This window comes from Vigna unguiculata, chromosome 3, assembly GCF_037176805.1.
Source record: "Vigna unguiculata cultivar grain cowpea cultivar isolate G323 ecotype 2 chromosome 3, ASM3717680v1, whole genome shotgun sequence".
Lineage (NCBI taxonomy): Eukaryota > Viridiplantae > Streptophyta > Magnoliopsida > Fabales > Fabaceae > Vigna > Vigna unguiculata.
This window is the reverse complement of record NC_140794.1, coordinates 57861272-57885097: the sequence shown is the minus strand read 5'-3', so window position 1 is coordinate 57885097 and position 23826 is coordinate 57861272. Positions and strand designations below refer to the sequence as shown.

The window sequence follows — 23826 nt, the reverse complement described above, 5'->3', positions numbered from 1 at the left end:
TTATAGTCACTATACAAATAAATATTATTATACACTAATTTAATCGTTACTGTAGCCATTAATTTACAAGGATAATTATTTCAGTTACTTTGCGGCTAAATTTTTTCTATTCACTCAATTGCTAAGGTACATTTTTTTTTAGTGAAAAGGATGTGTCTTGCATACATATATGGAAATCATCATATTTACCATTGCACACAAACTCTCATTGAACTAATTATTTTTTACGAAATATTATGAAAGTTCAATTTCCACACAAATTAATGTGAATTTTTTATATTTTACCTTCAAGTATTTTCCTTTAATCTTGATAGGTCTTCCAACAACAAGATGTAATCAAATTATAATGTAAGAGATGAATTTAAAATCCCAAATTTAATTCAACCATAAAAAAATTATCAACATCCAAAAATGGCAACCTCTTCTAACCATCTTCATAATTTTTTAAGCTATTGTTCATAATATTGAAACCAATAGATGCTCGATTATATTTACCAATAGCTCTGTAACAAGTGTCATTTCATTCCATAAATTATATAGATCCTAAAACCTCTTTCAACCAATAAGATTTTATTGTTTTTCCATATTCAATATATAATAACTTTTAACTTTGTTTTTGATAAGTATTTATATTATTGATTCTCTATTATTTTTATAAAAAAAACATTGATATTGTATTTAACGTGATGACTAATTGTTAAATACAATGACTTTTCTAATAATATTGATAATAGGTGGTTTGAAATAAAGAATGTTTTTCTTGTTTAATTTATATACACTAATTGCAGTATGCATTGAACAAACTAAAATGTTAGTGTATGAACTTATCTTTAAGTATATATATTTTTTATATATGTAAACATTATTCTTGTATGATAATAAAAGTCAAACATAAGTTCTTGTACATGTTACTCAAACATCCAACTTTCCTCCGGGGTTTATGTATACATAAATTTATTTCATAATTTAAAGATATATCATAGTTTTAAAATATGAAATTTTTATTTTCTTCATTTTCTCTATTAATCCATTATACTTTTAATATTTTTTACATTGTAATTTTAATTCGTCTTAATTTCGTGATTTTGGTGAATTTCTTTTTTTTCCCATAATTCTAGTTTCCAAATTTTAGAAAGTCCACAAAAACTGTACAATTCTCAAATTTGCGTCCTTTCTTAACAAATTCTAAATCTCAAACTCATTAGATTAAAATTAAATTAAAATAATACAATCAATTAAAATAGGAAGAATGAAATATGCAAAAGTGAAAATTAAATCATACTTATGAGTTTTCTATAATCTAAATACTAAAATCAAGAAAAATAATAATGATACCAATGCCATAACTTAAATAGAGGATTGAAACTAGAATTAAATTTATATTGTTCTACTTAGACGAGTATTTTAACGACGAAAAGTACTCTTTCTTAATTATTACAAACTATACTTTTTATCCTTATCTGTGAATTGATTTAATATTTTTTTAAATATGATTTATATTATAATTAACTTATCCATTATAAAGGTAAATTAGTTTTAAAAAATAAAATTATATATATATATATATATATTATTTTCCAAGGAACAATGAAGTGGGAATTATTGTTGTAATTAATTAAAGAGACGGTTTATTTTAATAACAAATATCGGGTAAATTTATGCTTACGTAGGAAGTATATCAACGACGTCGTGTTGCATCGCACATATTGATTGTTACATATATAACCTTGTTTGTCTTAAAATCTCTACAAAAATTGTCACTCGCAGTTGTTAGAATTTAATAAATAATGAGGGGTAGTGATGTAATTAAACATGCTATAAAGATTCAAACCTGGACCTCTTCTGTTGCAAAAAAGGGCAAGAGGATCAGAGGAGTTACCGTGATCCATTGTTGTTCTCTATCTTAAGTTTTTATTTCTCTCTCTAGAATTTTCTATCTGCTCGTCCTTCCTCACAAATTAGGGTTTTTGCGAATCTCTTGTTAGTCTGTAATCGAATCAAAGCCATGGTTTCCGATTCAATCTCTGCCGTGCCGATTCCCTCCGCCGCAAACACTAAGAACCCCGGGAAGAAGAAGAGGGTTCGATTTATTTTTGTTTTTAAATTTTGTAATGATACATGCATTAGGTTTTTCATTCTCATCAATCTCATCGATTATAATTGCCTGTGTGTTCCAGACTAACAGGTCTGCAAAATTGAAGCAGTATAAAATCGATGCGCGCCGCGAACAGTGGTTATCGCAAGGTACGTTACGGGTGCACGTGCGCACTTTTGTCTCCATTGATCCATTCACTCTTTGATTCTGGTATGTATTTTCGATTTGTATCCGAGAGTTTCAGGTGTGGTGAAGAGTAAGGGATGCAAGGACGGTGTGGACGATGACGTCGTTCACGCGCCGCCGCCGTCGGTAAATCACGGCAAGCACTCCTTGGAGCCTCTTAACACGAGGCGCGAAGGCGAAGAAGACGACGGATTGATTCATCATGACAGCGATTCCGAGTCTCCTACCAACTGTCCTGCCGGCGTATTGTGCGGCAATGATTCGGGAACAAATTTCACCGGAAGCAGTAGTGGTGGGAGCAGCAGCAGCAGCAGCAGTTCAAGCAGCGGCGGGTGCTGTTCCGGGAACATTACCGAGGAGGAGGGGGAGGAGGAGGAAGAAGAAGGTGAGGACGATGATGACGGTTGCTTGGATGATTGGGAGGCCATGGCAGATGCTTTAGCCGCCGATGACAAGCACGAAAATCCTTGTTCTGATTCACCCCCTGTGGTTTTGCCTCGTGAAGGATCCAATTTAGAGTCTCCGAATTCAAAACCCGAGAGTAGTAGATTGGTTCCTTGGGGCTCTGGTAGTAGCCGAGCGTGGAGGGCCGATGACGCCTTTCGCCCTCAGAGTTTGCCAAATTTGTCTAAGCAGCACAGTATGCCGAACCCTGATCGCCGCTGCGTAGGAGGGGTCCCCTGGGCTCGTGTCTCCACACCTTCCTCGTGTCCTATTTGCTGTGAGGATCTGGATTTGACGGACACGAGTTTCTTGCCTTGTTTCTGTGGGTTTCGGCTTTGCCTCTTTTGCCACAAGAGGATTCTGGAGGAGGATGGGCGTTGCCCCGGGTGTAGGAAGCCTTATGAGTGTGAACCTGTTGAGACAGAGGCGAGTGTGCATGGAGGCAGCCTCACTCTTCGGTTGGCACGTTCCTGCAGCATGATCGAGAGGTCTTAAGCCCGCGGTCTGTCCTTTTCTGTTTTTTTTTGTTGCATCATCGTCTGTATTTTAGGGGATATCTAATTTTCATAGATCTAGTTGGCCTAGTGTTATGAGTTTTTGAGCACCTTGAAATCAAGTTGTTTCTCGTTTGATCTTATGGTGCATGTGGTAATGTAGAGTACTCATGTTGGTATGTGAATACATAAGGTGGTATAGAAATTCAATACATTGAAAATGGTGAAATCATGCGGGTTATTTCCTTTATGCTTCTATTTGTTTTATTCATGTTTTGTGTACAGTTTCCCTTCTCTAAAGTCTATTACCTCTATATTTGAAACATCCTGTTTAATTGAAAAAGTTAAATTTCTGATAATGTTAACTTTTTGGTGGTGTTGGAATGTGTAATGTTTATATTTTCTCTCTTCCTTTCTCTCTCTTACATAATTGCATTTGTATTTGTTGTACTCTGAGATACTTACAATGCTGTCATCTTCCTTTAAGATATTTGTTGCTATTTATTAATTAGTTGAAGTTATATGCTAATAATCATCATTAGCCAAGTCATAATCTGTATGGTTTTCCTATAGTTTTTATCGTCTTTGAATGATATTTTGATTTGTAAGTGGGAAGGGAGGGGCGACGACGAAAGGGAAAGAAGGGGGAAGCAAGGGATAATAAAATCCACCAAATATTGCAGGGCATTTGAAGGTGATATGTTGGCCCTCTCATTTTCCTTTCCTCCATTCCTCACCAACCAATATTAATCTTACGTTGTCTCTGCTTATAAGTCACTAAAGTTTTTCAAAAGCTAATTTTAATCATTTAACTGGTTTGTGAATTGTTTCCGTCCATGAAGGATGGCACAGAAGTGCTTGTAGTTTATATTGTTTGCTACTTTGTTTCTAGCCTTTCACTACATATGACAAGTCTTTTATGCAAAATTAGAATTTGTTTAATATGGCTGCAACATTTTGTTACTGGACCATCTTGCATAAATAAGATGTATGCCATTGTTATAGCTTGGTTCTTCTTTTTCCTATAACCAGTTCTATCCTCACATGAAAGGGATTTTGGAAATCCATTTTTTATGAGTTAAAATTGTAAATACAGCTTTTTTCATGACATTTAAACGTTTATTTTTGTTGTCTCCCATTGATTCTCTTTTAGGAACCGACAATATACTGGTGTTAAATGTAAGTATGAAGACAGGTCAATAGTGTTTTCAAGTTTTTCAAGGTATGCGAATATGTTTACATGTTTACCGCATTGTTGTGCATTAATCTTATAGGTTTGATTCAGTTTCGGTCAAAGAATAATCTGTCCTTCCTGCTTCCTTGTGGTTCAAATAAATGGTACATGACTGGTCTACATTGATTTCAATCAACTACCATCCGATCATCATCCTGACTCCTTGTAATCTTTCAAAATTGGTACTTAATTTAATTTTTGTTTGTACTAGTAATTTGTGCAAAACAACCATTTACTGTGTATACAACAATTTCTGAGTCATTCTGCATTGATATTGTTCCTTTTATATTCTGCCCGTTCCTTCTCGTTCCACCTATGATCAAGAGAACCCACAGAATAAGCTAGCACAGTTTTAATATCTACATGAAGCAAAGAAACTGGATTATTTGTATGACTATGTAAATATTTATAGAATTGACTTGTCGAAAATTCTTTCTACATGACTAGTTGATTCTATAATGTGAGTAGTGAGTTAGTTATTTAGAACAATAACTTTTGAAAGATCAGCAGGCTACTTATATGAAAATGAATGACATTCGGGAAGATGGAGTGTAAGAAAGATGGAAATTTGTGAACGAAAATTATTCGTTTGGTTGGTATGATATAAGTATGAGAAATCAGGAGATTTAATTGGCTGACAGTTGCATATTTTTTGCTTCTCTCTTGTCATAATATTCTCATCTGTCGTCTCTTTTTATACTTGGTAGCATGCTTTTCACAACCAATTTCTCTGTCTCTCCTGCAGTTACTGGTTTGAGGTTTGTTGTAGTGTAGACAATGGAACTGATCACGTGAAAGGTACTAATAAATATTTGTCGATGCCTTGTGTGCTCTGGTTATACAGTCTGTACTTGTGTTATGTTAAATGCTTCATTTGGGAAGAGTTGATCTTATGAGAAATATGAACCTTTTTTCTTATTATTTTCTTTGATTCATGGGCTAGACTCGTATACTTGCCGGTTGTCTTTTTTCAACAAATTTGATCCCAAACAGATGTCACCATTCTTCGAGTATTTGAGAAATAGAACTATGATGAGACATACGAATACATAGAGATAATCAGGCTGCTCTGCTAGTGGTAGGTCTATCTTTTTTTTTTTTTGTTTGACGATGTTCTTAAATAAGCTAAAGAATAGGAATCGAGTCCAGCTTTTTTACTGGTTATGTTGTGTTGTTTTTCTGATATGTATTTACACTAATTTTAATATTTTAAAATACATTAAAAAATTTTGAAAATATCAAAATTGGTTTAACTTGGAGGCAAAACAGGAAGATAACACAAAACAATAAAAAACCATGGAAAAGCTAAATTCGAAAGATTCCCTTGGAAATTAAGATAAAATTTTAGTGAGTTGAACTTCTGATGATTATTTAACCGGTGTGATAAAAAGTAAAAGCAGTTGCTGGAATGTCGCTTTGCAAACAGAAGACGTTTGGGCCATTGAGAGTGGAAACATGCACATGAAAAACTACTCTTGTAAATGTAATTGAACATGCTGTACATGTGAGTAAATTAGATTTGGGAAGTACCCCTATAACTTTCTGGTTGCCTAGCCTGGTTGTTCTGTATTGGTAAAGTTGTTGATGTGTAAGGAAATCACGAGACCTTTTATCTCAAAAGTCTGCATGTTGTACACACTAAGAACCAAATGTAATGTACCCCTTTATTGTTTTAGATATTAGTTATTGCGGTAAGTTTGCTCAGTTTTATAAATAGGAAGGTGGGTAAGAGTTGATGATGCTGTATCTGGTTTTCTGCGGCTAGGAAGCGTATGCTTATGGCAAAAGATAGGTTTTTAAATTGAAGATTGTAATGGACGGCCAACTAATATCTTGAATGATAATTTTATGCTGTTCTTAGCCATATGCTTTTCCTGTAGTAGTGTTTCGTTTGCAGTTCGTAAACTAGTGGTTGGCACATTATTAACTTAATTGTTTTTACGCTTCTATTTCAATCAACGATTTGGATAGAACTCGTGTGATTTTTCAAACAAGTTACTTGTGGATAGAATTCTGTTTACATTCTCCAAAACCATAAGCCGAACATGCATTTAATATTTGAACGAGTTCTGTGCTTTTAGTTCCCTTAATCTAACTTATCTCTGCATTTATCGTTATTTGTGTTTTTAATATTCTGGATTGCTCTTTTTCTGGGTCAAAATAATGTGCTTTGCCTGCTTTCTGTATTGACGACCAATTGGTTGTTGATTTGGTTTGCCGCAATCGTCGAGCTTGCATACTGCAATTTGTATGATAAAAAATAGTTTCAATTCCGCCAGCCTTTCGTTAACAGTATGTTCTTTATTTGGCCCTATGTTTCTTTTAGCACGAGTCAAGTGTAGCAAAAAAACTGGACTTTTACTTCCTGTACCTCCATTAAATGCACCTCAATAACTTTAAAAATGTTCATCATAACCTTGTTCGAGGTTCCGTAACACACCTTCTGAAAGATATTTATTGGAAAAGGATCCTTCCTGATTAGAATATGCAGAACGTTAGTTTTGATTTCTGAAAGCGAAACTGTAATATGAATATTTCGAAATAACTGGAAAACTTTCAGAGAGCAGCTTTTCCGGAATACATGCTTCAGAACGACGATTCTGGAAAACATATTCGGATAAAAAAAAATTTCAGAAGTCCCTGCAAAAAGCAATCCGGAATGTTATCGAATAGCAATTGTGTAGAAGGCCTCGAATCTAAGTTCCAATACACAGTTGAATTCACTGCAAGAACAATAAATAAAAATGCAGAGTGAAATCCACTCTGCGTAACCCTCTAAAATTCATAGTTTCGCCTCAATTAACCACGACGAAAGAGCAGAACTGCAAGTGGATTTCAACTAATGAGTGTACTTGCCTCGACAGCGCCTCAGCCGCATCACCCTTGTTCCTCGTCGAATCGATTCAAAGACCTCCTAAACTTAATTCACCACTTGTGATGTAGCCGTCATGCCCCGGAATAGTCATTCCGGAACACTGTTCTGAAAGGCTTTTTCTGAAATTCCAAAATAATGTTCCAATATTCCTGTTAGGAAGGAATGCTTTTCCCATAAATATCTTCCGGAAGGTGTGTTTTGGAAACCTCTTTGGAGGACTGTTTTAAATAGAATTTGCTCTAATATATTGGATTTATAGTTTCCAACTGTTTGCGACAAAGTGACAGCATGTAGAAATACCCTTGGTGTGAGTATCTGTCAAATTCTTTTATTTTTAATTAATTATTTTAATTATTTTTATTTATTTTGATTTTTTATAATTATATGATGTAATAATTTAAAAATATTGAAATGATAAATTAAAAATGAGTTGAAAATAATGGATGAGAATATCATTATCCAAAAATGATAATAATATTTCGTTATCAAAATTAGATTAGCTTCCAACAATACGTTAGGTTTGACTGATAATTTAAAAAAAAAAAAAACTAAAAATGTTAAATGGTACTTAGTCAAAGCGATATAGATACTACATTGATTGATATGGTACGATAGAAAGGGAAAGATAATTTAGAAAAAAATAATAATAATAAATAAACCATCAATTTCATTTTTAGATATCACTTTTCTCCATATTTTGTCTGCCCAGAATCATCGATTTTTGAAGATACTAATCATATTTTTCTTAGAGATTACATCATAAGCATGTAAGATCACATTTCTTCATTTGTATAAGATATAACGGATAATAATCCTAACCGAGTAGTACAAACAAGAACGAAATTAAGAAGAAAAAAAAAAGATAGAAGGTTGCCAAAACATACAGTTGTTTTAAGTTCATTCACTTTTAACACATATATCAACAATTTTAGTATCAAACAACAACGCTCTAAAAATCAGGGAACATTTTTATTAATTTTGAAACATGAAAATCCAGGTAAAGAAAGAGAGATCGATGCAACGAGAACCGTAAGTGATTTGGAATAAATTAGAAGCAAGAAAATGACATGGCTACTTACTCACCCTGAATTGATGCGTTTATTGAGGAAGTTGATTCATCCTTTGACCATTTCTCGGAGTCCTCGTTGATCATAAGCACCAGTCTTATCAGTTTCTTGACCGCCACAAGAAAGAAAGAAAGAAAATGATGGGAAATGGGTCACAATGGAGGAGGATCTGGCAACTGCAGATCCCACATCGGTGCAAGATCTTTCTATGGCTGGCATTGAACGAGAGGCTCCCTACATCAGTTCCTCACATCGCAGATTTTGCATTTTCCCCGTGCCCCTTCTGCCACGGCCACGAAACTCTCCTTCACGTGCTGCGTGATTGCCCTCGAGCCACCACCGTGTGGGTTGGTCTTGTTGCCCCTCAACACCAACGTGCCTTCTTCTCCTCCTCCCTGTGGAACTGGATCTTCACCCATCTTCACCACCCTTGGTCCATAGCTGAATCTGATGATAAGGATGATGTTGTATTATTCACTGCCACTGTTTGGTTACTGTGGAAGGATAGAAAAAGTTGGGTGTGTGATGGACGTAGTTTTTCGTCGGAAAGAGTGGTTCACCGTGTGGCTACTCTTGCCGATGATTATGGGCGAGTTGTTGAAGTGGAACACTCTTCTCCTACCGCTCTTGTACGCTATGTTTCATGGTGTTTCTACTGGAACCAACCCCCAAAGCAGCTTCACTTGCGATCCATCGCACACACTTCTCCTAAGTTGTAGATTTTCTCTCTCATCTTCTTTAAATACATCTTCTTCTTCTGTATTTTCACCTTACCCTAGAACAAATTATAATTCCCATCCCTAAAATATATGTGGGTGTTGTCTCATTAGTCCTTATAAAATTATCTAATTGGTTTCATTTCCTAATATTGTCTTCTCTTAAATAATTAATCACTCTGTTGATAACTTTATTCCATTTACATTTAAAAATTATAAGTTAAACTGTCATGCCAATAACACTTCAATTAATCTTAACCATAAGAAAAACATATTTTAATCTATTCAGATATTTCTTTTATCTATTATTTATAAAATCGTTTACAAACTTTTTCTTGCAATATCTTCCATCTCTCCGTGGTTTCAAACAAATAATACTACATTTTACTTTTAATTCCATCAAATTTATTCATTCACACATTCTTGTATCATTTCTTGAGGATACTGATATTTTAACAAATTTTTAACTCATTATTTTAATTATTTTTCAATTATTTATTATTTATTTTTTAATAATATGATATGATAATTTAAGAATAATTAAAGTAATAAATTAAAAGTGTATCAAAATATATTATTCCACGAACCTAAAAGTGACATATGAAATATAATATTTTACGTTTTTTTGATAATTCACTACAAAACATTCGGAGAAATATTTTTACTTATAACATAATTACAATGCATTATCTCACACAAAATATAATAATAAGAAATTATAATTATCTCATTTTTATATTTTTTTTTCTTCAAAATAATGCTAGGTGATAGGTGATAGGTGGAAAATTCATTTATAATCAACGGTGAGTTTTTAGAAAATATTTTGGAGTGTTAAAATTAAATATGACAAATACATCCATCCTTGTGGGTATTGTCCGAACACATTCACATCTTGACGAAAAATTCTCTCATTGACTAAGTATGGGTAAGGAAAATACTCGACTTTTTTAATTGGGTATGAGGATAGGTATGGAGATATACATATTTGTCTCATTCCCGTCCACATACTCGTCATAATATCTATCCCCGTCATATCCCCGTCCCCGTTTAAATCATTAAAATATTCATGGTCAGTTAAGTAAACTTATATATATATATATATATATATATATATATATATATATATATATATATATATATATATATATATATATATATATATATTGCTACACATTTTCTATTTTTGGTTTGTCATCAAATTCATTTACATATTCAATATATTTTTCATCTTATCATAAACTTTATGCAATTATGTTTAAATGATGTATATTAATTAAGTATTTTTTATGTCTCACATTTGGATATTTCTTTTTATTTTTTAATATTTTTATTTGTTGTATATTTTCCTTTCATATGAGAATGTTTAACTTTCTCAATTTAAGTGTTTAATAGCTTAAACCTTTTATTTACTAGGTAATATAAAAAAAAATATTCTACTATTATTTTTTTTTCATTTGAAAAATGATTTTGTTTTGCTAAAATAATTTTCGTTATTTCTCAACTATTGATTATGTTGATATTTGATAAGTTTTCTTACATCTTTAACATATTTTTCCATCTTATCACACCTTTACTTATACATTTGTTTACCTTTGTGTGATTTCATTCAATAGTCTCTCAAATTATTTTTAAGAGACACATTTGATAATTTTTTTAATATTTTCATTTGTTGTTTATTTTTATCACGTAGAATACTATTTTTATATATTTTATATGATTATTTTTTATTTGATAACTCATTATCATATTGTAATTTTGTCACTATAATTGTATAAATAAATTTTATTTAATATAATATAAAAAATTATTGTAATTGCCATAAATTTCTTTTTATCACCATCCAACATATACTGAAGTTCAAAAGATATAAAATCTATGTTAAAATTTTATTATTATTAGTTTAATATTTGTTCTTTGCGTGATTTTGATCAAGTGATGTATTATAACTTTTATTAGCATATAAAAAAGAGATTCATTATAATTGTATAAATAAATTTTATCTATTAAAATATAAAAATTTAATGTAATTGTCATTAATTTTTTTTTATCACCATCCAACATATATTGAAGTTCAAAAGATATAAGATATATGTTAAAATTTTATTATTATTAGTTTAATCTTTGTTCTTTGCGTGATTTTAATCAGATGTATTATAGTTTTTATTAGTGTATAAAAAAAGATTCATTATAATTTAAAAAATTGAAGTAAACAAACCTTTAAAATATATTTTAATTTGAATATTTGTTTTCCTTTTATATTTTTTTAAAATATTTTTAAATTTTATCAATTAGATTTCATTAATGTTTGCAAATTTCATAAATGTTTTTATTCTCATGAAATTTTATTTTGTATTCTAAGTTTAAATGTATATAATTATAATTTATTTCAAAATATTTGATATCGAATAAACAATCATCCTCTTAATATTGAATATTTGATAATATTATGTTTTCTTTACCATAATTTGTATTATTTCATAAAAATTAATTCATTAATATTGAAACAATCAGAAAGCAGTATGAGTACAAGTATATATCCGTTACCCGGTAGAGATGGGGATGAGACAAAAGTTTGATATCCTTTGGGTTTGAATATAGAGATGTAGATGAATTTTTTTGATGGGGATGAATACGGGATAGCGAAACTCGTTCCCACCTGTTGTGATCGCTAGTTAAAATTGATGTACAATTTTTTTTCCGAGTATCAAATATATACAAATTAAAATAAATTATTTCTATTTACATAGTATTTTATATATTATAAATAAATTGGGAGGCCAATAACTATTTCAAACATAATAAAGCTCTCTCATTTGTGTGTTTGGATAAGAGGGTAGATTTTAAAAAATGAAAAAGAAAAAAAAATGAAGGAAAAAATAATGATCTGTAAGTTATTTGAATTAAGAGAAAAAAAAAATAAAAGTGAAAAGAAAGTTTATGAAAATTTTGAAATTAATTTAAAATTGTTTAAATTAGTTTTATACAAATGTTAAACTTTGTTTAAAAATATCAATTTTATAAACTCAACTATGAAATTTTAAAACAATTTTTAGCAAGTTAAAATAAATATATTTAAAATTTGAAAATAAAATTTAAACAAAGTTTAATGTAAAATATAAATTTAAATAAACTTAATATTGTTAAAAATATGTAATGGAAATATCATTTATAATAAATATATCATTATAATATTTATATAAAAGTTAAATTTGGTCTTAATTTAGAAGGGATGAAATTAAAAATTTTAAAAAAAGTTGGGACAGAGATGAAATCAAAATAACAAATATATAGACCATATTGAAATCCAAACAATGACTTCACGCATGTCACCATACTAAATTGACATGTGAAACGATATTGATGTACACATGACATAAATAATAAAAATAAAAATAAGTTAAAAAAAAGAAAAAAATGACACATATTTAACGTTGTTAATACTCTACTAACGAAAATGACATAATTGTTACATATCTTAAAAAATATGAACCTAATTGAGACTACAAAAATCTGGGGATCTATTTAAGATTTTGGTATAAAAACGTAAACCAACAAATATTTTAACCAAATTTTAATAGAATAACTTTTCATAACCTTTTTTTAAAGTTAAAAACCAGAAAGAGAAATGAAGATAGAACAAGACCGGTGATTAAATATTGTCTCTTAAGAACGAAATTATTACTTTTATAAATTTTATATTGATACTTTTATTATAAATGATGGTTCAAAATATTATATTATTAACCTGTTTTGTTAATAATTTCTTTCACCATTAAAATTTGTTTTAAAAATTACTAGTTAATTTTATAACATATTTATATTTAATTAGTTTTAATCTTATAAAAATATATTAAAAAAATATTTTAATTATTAAACAATTATTACAAAATTGAATTAAAAATATATATATTTATTACTAAATTGAATAAAAAGACCTATAAAAGACTAAATTAAAATAAAGACAACGAGGTTGACACCGACTCATGTCTTACCACGTGACAACAAAATTTTTTATAAAAAAAAATAAAAAAGTACGTAAAATAAAATATAAACAAAATAATAAAAAATTACATAATGTTTGGTACACTGTTAATGCTATTAGTATTTTTTTTTTTTTTTAAACAAACCTAAGACACAATTGAAAATTTTTTAAAAACTCGATATATTTCTACCAAAGCATAGATTATATGAGTAATTAACCCAACTATAAAGTTAGTGGAGAATGACACTTAAACAAGAAAATGAAAATCATAAAATATACTAATAACACCCATTAGTTCGGTTCCTTTTTACTATAAAGAACAAATACCTTAAAATCTTTAACAATTTAACTAAAACATAGCTATCCTATTAATTCTGAAGTTAAAACTAACTTTATATATATATATTAACTGCAAACCAAGTTATATGTCCAAATTTGACTTTTTCTATGAATTGAGAAGAAATTAATATATTTCATATGAATACGTCTTTTTTTATATGACGTAATGTTTTCGAACAATATTATTATTTGGATAATTTTTTAAATACGTTGATTCTTGCAGTTTCGTTAAAATTATGATTGATGCTCAAAACCTTAGAAGTTCCATAAAAAAAACACATCAATTGATTTTTAACGTTTTAAAAATGTTTAATTATATTTTATCTACAAAAATTGAATGTACCTCAAAGATTTAGAACAAATACCTAGACACCTCAAATCTGAACTCTGTCAAAATAAATATCTTGAAAATAAAATAAAAAGGGATCGGAATAAGAAAAATGTAAAATAAATACAGTAGTTATTCATGCAATTATATAAAAATCTTAAAATTTCCTTCATTGTATTCTATTTAGTTTATACATCTCCCACATTTTCCAGAAAGGGATTGGTACTTTGTGAAGGTGTGGGATGAAGAACGAGAAATGATGAGTAGAGAGAATAGAGAATAGAGATGGAAGAAGAAAAAGCAGCGGCTTACTACGACGAGTTGACCCGGAAGGGCGAGGGGGCCGCAAGATTTAAACAAGGTCTCGGCTTTTCCTCTTCCGCATCAAACGACGACGTTCCCAAACCCGGCTCCGCCCTCGCCTCCTCCTCCTCCTTTCTCTCCAAATTCGTCAAAGCCTCCTCCACCCCCTCCCACTCCGACAAGCAACCGCAAGTTAATGCCACCTCCGCTCCTTCTGAGTCGGAGAAGCAAGCGCAACTGCAATCCATTCACGACAAGCTCAAGAAAAAGCCATCTTCCGAGCCTAGGGTTTCCAGCAGGGATAGGAGTAGAAGACGAAGCAGGAGCAGAGACAGATACAGGGAATCGCGGAGGCGAAGCAGGAGTAGAGACAGATATAGGTATAGGGATTCCGAAGGGGACAGGAATAGGGAGAGAGGGAGGCGTAGAAGTAGAAGCAGAAGCGTTTCTCCTCGCAGACAGCGTAGGTCGGAGAAGGAGGCGAATGATACAGGGAAAGTCAGTGAAGCGAGAAAGGGAAAGAATGTTGGGACTGATTATTCCAACCTAATTCAAGGTTATGACCGTATGGTACGTTCCATTTTTTTTTTCTCTCGCCTTGGCCTGGTGAAGATGTTGCTTTCGTGTCTGGACACTCTTTTTATAAATTCTGTCTACTATTGCCTCGATTTTGTTTGTCATGATTCGTGGACATCTTTTGTTGCTATTGTCTACAGTCATCTGCTGAAAGAGTTAAAGCCAAGATGAAGCTTCAGCTCTCAGAAACTGGTAAGCCAATAGATCTCCCAAGGCAGAAATTATCGGTAGTTCTTAATGCATTTTCACCATATGTTTTGAAATGAATTATTTTTGTTGATGTATCGAATTCTGATGTTAGATGCACTGATATTGAATGTTCTGGAAATCTTTGCTGTAGTGGACTAGTTTGAGAATGAAATGGTTATGCTAATCTTACACGGAAAACTTAGTTTTTGCCTCGAATAGTATCCTTGCCTTCTCTGGTCTTCTTGTAGTTATGATCATTTGCGGTTAGAAACTACTAGTTAGTTAAGGTTGCTACTATCTACTCATATATATCTATAGAGCTAGCTATTACAAACCAAAATTTTAATGTTGATATAAATTATAAATATTTGCTCTCTAGCTTACAAAATGAGATGGTTTGTCCGTACTCCGTATGGTATTGAATTCTTTTCTAATATACTTGATACTTTTAAATGTAGCTGCACATGATTCAGAAAAGGGCGTGGGCTGGGAGCGATTTGAGTTTAACAAGGATGCCCCTCTTGATGATGAAGAAGTTGAAGGTCAGACTTGTTTCTTAATATATTTGTGAGCTTTCTATTTGTTGTGTTCCTATGAATTATTCAATTTAATCCTTTGTTTTTAATTCCTTTTTGGAGCTGTACAATTTGCTTTGACTGCTAGTTGTTCCCCGTTCTTGGTAAAAGTCACTAAAACTAGAAGATTTTTACATTGTTCATTTCTATGTAGACATTTCTTGGGTCTCCCTGTGCTTCTCCTGTTAATCTAGTTAACATTTTCTGTATCTTGTTATTGGAAATTAAAAGAACACCTTTCTCAGTATTGTTGAGTAATTAATTGTATGTTTGTCTGTTATTTATATGTTTTTGTTAAGACTTCCTACTTTTCCATTGTTGAATGATGGTGTTTTCAGGTATATATGCTTGTAATGACAGTTAGTAGTGATGGATTTTTTTGAACATAATCGAACTGATTGTACACGCCTTCCATCTGCAGTTGCTGAAGATGATGCATCCTTAGTCAAACACATCGGTCAAAGTTTCAGATTTTCTGCAGTTCAGGTATCTTTGAATAGTAGTTTGGTTCCTCTTTGATGGACATGTCTGATCATTGTTTGGAAAACTGAATTTCATATTGTTACGTAGGCTAGGAGGGAGGAACAAGTACAAGCTGCTCATGAAGAAGCAATGTTTGGTACTCCGGCGCTTCCACCTCCCACTAGTACAGATAGTGAACCTGAAAGGGAGAACGAGAAGGAGATTGATAAAAAAAATCTGGTTACAAGCCTGTTAAGTGAAACTGTAAGCATTTTTCTATACAACAGAGGATATGGTATGGATGAGTATAACAAATAATGCAAGTAACCCTGTTATATTTGATTTCAGTTGCTGGCCAAGCAAAAGGGATCTTGGCGAGATCGGGTTCGCCAGGCTTAGAATTTTCCTCTTAAAGTTGATATGATGACAGAAAAGATGGCCAAAATGTCACATGGATTTGGCTTCTACCATGTCTACATATATTTCAATTTTGCACTTTGTAAAATTATTTTTGGAGGTGGCTTTAAGCAATCATACCGTGCAACTGTCATCATTTTCAAGCGGGGTGTGTAATGTTTTTTGTAGTGAGTTTCGTAATGAAATTTTTAGAGGGAGAGATTGCAGATGGAACAATGTTAATACAGAGACTTTACCTCTTATGTGCAGTGTTCACCATCTGGGGTTGTATTTGGTGCCGACTCACTTTATGTACATTTTTAGCAATGACACCTTAGATAGAACAGCGATGATGCAACTTCATTGGATTTGTAATAAGCCTTATTTATGTTTCAAATTTCGAAGTGTCTTATTGGGCTATTGCAGATGATCATGTACGGGATGAAATTCACAAGACATAAAATATATAGGTTGAAAAGTTTATTGAATTTACCTTTCGAGTGTTTCGTTGGTTTTGGAACAAAAGAAGGATTTTTATTTAACTGTAAAAATAAAAAAATGGATAGATGTATGGTTGAGTATAATAAGTAATTAATATTTAGTTTTTAACCTAATAAGAAAAAAATCTACAGTCTTATTATATTAATTGTAATTTTATTAGTTTACTTTAATTCTGTTAGTTTATTTGAATTCAGTTAATGTTTTATATTATGTGTGCTTATTAAATAAAAAATTAATGTAAATATGTGATTATTCTTGAAATAATTGTCAAATAAATATCTTAATTTTTTTTAAATCTAAAATTGTTATAATTTAATTTTGTTTAGAAATATTTCGAAAATTTTTATATAAATCAATAGCCTAAATTAACTATTTTTAATTGAATAATTATAAATAAAAATTTTGTACTTAATATTTATTATTATATTAATTTAAATTTGTAAATTTTTCATATCATCTTAATGAATGGTATTTTTAATACTCATTTTAAATATTAACTTGAAATATTTCAATGTCAAGACATAACTATTAGTACATTAAAATAAATAAAAAAATATTTACAATATTAAGTTGAATTATTAATTTAAAATATAATTTTAAATTTAAATTTTTGTTATTTTTCTCACTATTAAGCAATTTAAAATGTTCTTGATTTTAAATTACAAAACTTCAATACGCAAAAATTAATATTTTTCAACAATACTATTTTATTAACAATATCAAAAACTGAATTTAACATATCATTTCATATATTACATAATTAACTTAATAGATTTATTAAAATGGTTACAATATTTTAAAAATTCGTAAAATGTAAATAATTTTAATTGTGTTATTATTTATTTTTCATATTACAATATATATATATATATATATATTAGTATATTTATCATTTTATTTAATGAAATAAATTTTACTGATATTATTTGACAAAAAGTTCAATATTCAAATCTATGATATTTATTACACTTAACATAAATATGTATCTTAGATAAATAAAATATTAGAGACAAAATACTACATTAAATTTAATTTCATAAATATGTATATATTATTTTATATTTTATATTATTAAATCATTCAATAAATTTAAAATTATTAATTTAAGTCAATATTTAAATTTTTATTTTTTATTACAAACTCTTAACATTAATTACATTTAACAAATTATTTGAATTATTATAAAATAAAATTTGAATATTACCAATGTAAAATATTAACTATTTTTTTTTACTTTTAGAAAATTTCATTATTTCCATTTTTCTAAAAATATAAATATTAGGTTAAAATTTGATTTCTAACTAATCGAATTCTAACCTTTTCTATAGTATAATGGATTAATATTAAAGTCAATTTACCTCTTTTTTATAAATCAAATTCTAGTAATAAACAATATATCATGTTATTATGAGTATATTACGAATAATATGTAATTTGAATAGTTTATATTTTGAAAAATGCAATTTAAAAATATTCCTTTCCGTGACCGTAGACTCCATTTATAGTAAAAACTTACTCTCAACCAACCCATTCCCATGCTTCTGCGATAAATTTGTTTCGTTCCATTTCCATCTCTCAAAACATATACATAACACCTGTTTTTGTATTAGAGCTTTTAACATATTAAAAAGTATTAAATATTAAAACGATTTACATATTATAATTATATAAAAATTAAAAAATATCAAATAAGAATTAAATAAAGGTCAAAATAATTATAAAAAATGATTATATACATATAAACGTAAGAAATTTATGAAAATAAAGATTTATACAAGGTTATTGGATTACTTAATAAATTAAATATAAATACTAATGACATAAAATAGAGATAAAACATGGGATAATACATACATATACTTATTTTCATACTCAATTTAAAAAATAAAAAATCAGATATTATTCATGCTCAAATATAATTAATTTATAATTTTTCGTATTCATATATTTAATAGATGCATTTATTTTTCAGAGTTCGATTAATTTGCAATTTTGAAGGGAAATTTTGAATATATTTTATATTGTAACATTCTTAAAATAGATAAAGAAATTACGTACTTTTTAAGTGTTTAATTCTTTTAAAATTATTAATTATTATTATTTTAAATTATTTATTATTCACTTTTTTATAAAATTACTGCTTGTTTTGCAATTTCGAAGCAAGTTGCATATTTTAATGTTTTATTTTTAAGGAAGTTTGATGGGTTAAAGATAAAAAATAAATGCTCGATCAAAGCAAATGAGTGATGTATGTGAAGTTGAGCATATAATCTAAGATTGACTGAGATGATACATTGTTTGAGAATAAATTGTTTATCTGATGAAATTGAAAACATTATTAAAAAAATATGCATAAAAAACCTATTAAGTATAATTTTCAAATATTTAATTAATTAGTCTTTGGTACTCCCCATTCACATACAAAATTAAGTAAATTACAATTACAAAATTCCGGAGTTTTACTTAAATAGAGATTTCAACTTTGAAATACTTATAAATTGTTATATGAACCGATAAAAAAAAGTTTTTATGTGAAAAAGCTTCCGTGAGTGATTTCAGCCCTCTTAAGTAAGTACTTTCATAAAATTTATTTAACAACATTCCTAAAGTATATATAACGATTGAATAATTATTTAAAAAATATTAAAAATTATTAATTACTATTTATTAACAACTTATTCATCTTTTGTTTTAGTAACTGGCCCCTGGGAGATCTCTTCCATGTTGTCCTTCATTTTGAAAGAAGTTTTTCTTTATTATCATTTTTTTCAACACATTTTTTCTCTTGGTGAGTAGGGTTGAGTCCACTTAATATTGAATTAAATTGAGTTTACTTCAAGTTAACTCAAGTTATGTTTATCTTGTGTTAAATTGAGTTCGGTTTACTTCTGATTGAGTTTAGTCAAGTTTACTTTTGGGTTCATTTTGAAGTTAAGTATCATGTAGAGTTATGCCCATGTTAAGTTAAGTTGGACTCACATAAGACCAAGTCGAATTAAATTAGATCCACTTTTAGTTAGGCCCATATTGGGTTGAGTTGTGTGAGATCAATGTCAAGTCAAATCAAGTTCAACTCACATTGGATCGATGTCAGGTCAAGTTCTGATCATGTTAGGATGATTCAACCTGAGACAGGGCCAAATAAGATCGAACCCAAATCGAACAATGTCGAGTTGAGTCGAGCCAAATTCAAGTTAGGTTGAGTCGGCCCAGTCAGACAAGTTGGATTGATCCTTAACTTTCTTGTTAAGTTACAAATAGTAAAGATTATGTCGTAAATATATTTTAATTAGTGTAAAATATTTGAGAATCCAATTACAATTTAAAATATTTTACATTTTTGTGATACTATTAAAAATATTTGAATTAATTATAATTTTGTATCGGAGTCAAATTCATTTTAAGTGTAGACTTTGAAAATTATATTTTTTCAACCAATTAATTTAATGAACTAATAAAAGAGGACCATGATTCTTATATTTAGGCCTTCAATTTGTTTTGGTTCCTATATTTATTTTTGACTCAATTAAGTCCCAATATTTGTTGAATAAAGTCAATGTTGTCCTTCCATTAAATTGGCATTAAGGTCGTTTGAAGGTGACCAAATAAAAGACTTAATTAGTAATTTAGTCCATTTATTTTTTATATGGAAACAATGTGGTCTTTTTCTCATTAGCATCGTCCTCCACGAATCTTGGAAACAAACCCAAAACTCACAACTGGGTTAATGTGTCCATCTCGAAGATGCAATTGACAAAAATGAAGATCTTGGATCTGAAAACGGTAGAGACAATTTTGATAAAATTGTGTCGCAAAAAATAAAAAAGATTAGAGAGATAATGGGGTTTGAATTTACACGTGATAACTTCCTAACGATACTAACACTTGTTTCATACAAAATTAATTTAAACAATATATAATTTCAATTGAGATAAAAAATTATAAAGATAAAAATAAATCATAAATATAAATTTTAGAACCAAATTATTAATTAAACATTAGACGACCACTCTTAAAAGGACATTAATATTAATTTAACAAAAGTTTTATTCTACCAATGTTCCCATTTCTTTTTCACTGAGCCACAGTTTCAACAAGTAAAAGAACTTCGTAATATACTTAGAAGATACTTATTACTTTTCATTAATTTATAATTAAAATAAACTTCGAAAAAACATTTATTACAAAATTATATTAAACCAAATTTCAAAAATTAAACTTAATTTTTAAATTGTATTTTTAATTTAAAATTTAATCCAAATATTTGAAAAATCTTAACTTGTCTAACAAAATGTATAGATTTATATCCAAAATACAAATCCCTAGATTGGATATTTAAAAATCCTATCCAGGTAAACAGGGCATAAGTTGCCCTCACAAATGTCAATTCATAAGTGATGCCAATGAGATGATACAGTCAGACAATTTATTGATGGTTGGTTATAATTGCTCCTTTGTTTATGGTGGGTGTAATGGTCCAAGTGTACCAACTCGAATATATTGCAAGTGGTAATTACGAACAAAATTAATTACCCTTCTATTTGGAATAATGCAATGCTTTGAAACTTGGAGGCAACAATAATGCAGTTGCTGCTGCGTTGGATAATAAGTTTTTTTGGAAGGGCTTTTGATTGCTACTTATTTCTTGTACTGTCACGGTCGGCTCTTCTCACAGAGATTCTATTCAAAAACCGCATCTTCAGGATATTGTCCTCTAAGTGCTCTCTGGTAGGTTGTAAAATATTAATGACAATTGATTATTAATCAATCATAATACCATTCAATTTCGACTCCTAGATCTTCAACTCTTGGCCTTTTAGGAATAGGAAACAGCAAAAATGTCATGGAGGTATTTGGGTAAGAAAATGCTGCAGAATAGCTCTCTATTTCGGTATACATTGATGATTTTCCACTGTACATGAGCAAGATCAAATGACAAACAAGAGGCAAAAAAAAAAAATAGCGATTCTGACATTTGCTTTTGTGATTCCTAAGGTATAGATTGGTGAACAAATGCAAAACACACCACATGCTTTGATCATAACACCTGGTGTCGACAAAATTGGAGACAGGCAGTAGTGAATCTGTGATCACAATCTAGCCTTCTTTGAGGATAATGTTGAGAGCAATGATGTTGATGGATCGCATGGAAGAGAGATGGATGAGTATGTTGCAGAGAGAGGTGGACTGCAATCAATTGACCGCATTCTTTTCAGAGATTTTTTCTCAACCTCCTTCGCTTTCCCTCTCATGATGAAATCTTTCAAACGTCTTACATCTGACAGTTTTACAGGTTTCAACAGAAACTCCTCTGCTCCTTCCTCCATACACCTGTCATGTCGTAACAATCAACTGTTGAGAAACATGCCTATAAATAAATACTGGTTACAAATACATGTATCTGAAAATACTCTGGTTACAAAAACAAGTATGCATTAGTGCCAGGTGTTTTTTAGTACAAGTTGATAAATTACCAGAAAGCTTATATCACCACAAGGACAATGCAATCCCTATAATGATTTGTTATGAGTGGATGGTTTCCAGCATAATTAGTGTTGAGCTAATCATGGCATAAGCAAATCACGGTGCCACCATATGACCTATTGGGTGTAAAGATTTCTGGGGAAACTTTAATTACTATTCAATATGTCAGATCTACACAAGGATAAGGACCTAACATTTTGAGGTAGTATATCAGTAACTATCCTTGTCAGTGTGAGGTTAGAGTTAGAAAAACGTTGATATCAATTGAAATTCAACTTATGGAAATGATTCCACAATCGTATCCAAATACTCATTTTTCACTAAAATACTATCTTATTGTAGATGCAATATACATTTTCTACTTCACCATGCCAGTTGAGACCAAACAACAAACACCATAGAAATTATTCGAAGAGTTCATTGGTACAATTCCATGACAGATCCAAAAGACGTGTAAGCTAATGGAGAGTTTACCTATCAATTCGAGTCAAAACATTCTCCGATGACATGATCACCACTGGAATCTCTCTAAACACGGAAGACTCCTGCTGAATTTAACAGAAGGAAGTGTCATTAAGAATCAACTCCCAACCCAAAACACAAATATACAATAAAACTTTGTGTCCGTCCAACTAACTAATCCAGCATCCTCAACAACACACAAAAGCAGCTATCAATCCTCAAATCAAAGGAATTATCCTAATAACACAAAAACCTTCAGAGGATAAGAATCAAACACACTACACACCTTGATTTTCTTGAGTAATTCGTATCCTGTCATCCCCGGCATGGAATAATCCGTCATTATGAGATTAACCTTCACACTCTGTCACCACAGCCAATAAACAAAAAACAAATAGAATACGTTAGCAACAACCCATTTCAACCACCAACGTCAAAACAACGCCAAAAACTAAATAGCAAAATTCGCTTACATCGAACCCGAGAGAACCGGCCTCTCCGTCCAAGCCCAAATACTGAAGAGCACGAGTTCCACTCTCCACAACCGTCACTGAAAACACCCATTCCAAACACGCAAAAAACCTTCAGAAGATAAACTCAATTTGGCAAAGGAAAATCACAAACACGACATTCGCAACACCAGGTCACCTTTGCAGGAAGAAATCTTGAGCAACCGCTCAATGACCTTGCGATCAACGAGGCTGTCATCAACGGCAAGAACGTGAAGCTCCGGCGAGCCAGAAGGAGACTCCTCGAGAAACTCCGTTAGGTTTTGCCGGAAAATTTCACCGGTGATGGCCATGAAACTGAAAAGCTGAGCAGAGGTGGGTGGTGTGAGAATAGAAAGTAGAGAGAAAAATGGGTGGATTTTATTTATATATTGTTAGAAGGGAAAGGAGAGAGAGTGATGAATATAAATATAAAAAAAATGAAAAATGAAATGGATGAAAAGTAAAAGAAAATAATAAAGGCGATAGATTCGGAGAATCCAAATCTGAGAGATCTTTAGAAATCCATGAGAAGCGATTATGCCACCTCCACTTGTCCCTTCTCTTCTGAGGTCAAAATCAAAATCTTACTTTTATTATTACCTATTTCTTTTATTATTGAATGAATTA

At 30.4% G+C, this 23826-nt stretch overlaps 3 protein-coding genes across 4 annotated transcripts; 2 read left to right on the top strand and 1 right to left on the bottom strand.

Annotated features, from left to right (window-relative positions):
• The first annotated feature begins 1840 nt into the window (after window positions 1-1840).
• LOC114178184 (uncharacterized) lies at window positions 1841-3469 on the top strand. Its single transcript, XM_028063943.2, has 3 exons — window positions 1841-2080; window positions 2178-2244; window positions 2340-3469. The coding sequence occupies exons 1-3, from the start codon at window positions 2006-2008 to the stop codon at window positions 3218-3220; spliced, it is 1023 nt and encodes a 340-aa protein (XP_027919744.1). The 5' UTR covers window positions 1841-2005; the 3' UTR covers window positions 3221-3469.
• A 10477-nt stretch (window positions 3470-13946) lies between these two features.
• On the top strand, window positions 13947-16658 carry LOC114175196 (serine/arginine-rich splicing factor). The gene is made up of 6 exons (XM_028059960.2): window positions 13947-14633; window positions 14780-14831; window positions 15287-15370; window positions 15825-15889; window positions 15974-16129; window positions 16214-16658. The coding sequence occupies exons 1-6, from the start codon at window positions 14046-14048 to the stop codon at window positions 16262-16264; spliced, it is 996 nt and encodes a 331-aa protein (XP_027915761.1). The 5' UTR covers window positions 13947-14045; the 3' UTR covers window positions 16265-16658.
• A 4956-nt stretch (window positions 16659-21614) lies between these two features.
• Window positions 21615-23600, bottom strand: LOC114176638 (two-component response regulator ARR5-like). Of its 2 annotated transcripts, none has more exons than XM_028061746.2 (5): window positions 23357-23600; window positions 23182-23258; window positions 22995-23072; window positions 22721-22794; window positions 21615-22093 (listed from the first exon to the last, which is right to left on the bottom strand). In XM_028061746.2, the coding sequence occupies exons 1-5, from the start codon at window positions 23508-23510 to the stop codon at window positions 21853-21855; spliced, it is 624 nt and encodes a 207-aa protein (XP_027917547.1). In that variant the 5' UTR covers window positions 23511-23600; the 3' UTR covers window positions 21615-21852. The 2 variants fall into 2 exon arrangements, with proteins under 2 accessions (XP_027917547.1, XP_027917549.1); XM_028061748.2 differs by having other exon boundaries at window positions 22721-22791.
• Window positions 23601-23826: the final 226 nt, after the last annotated feature.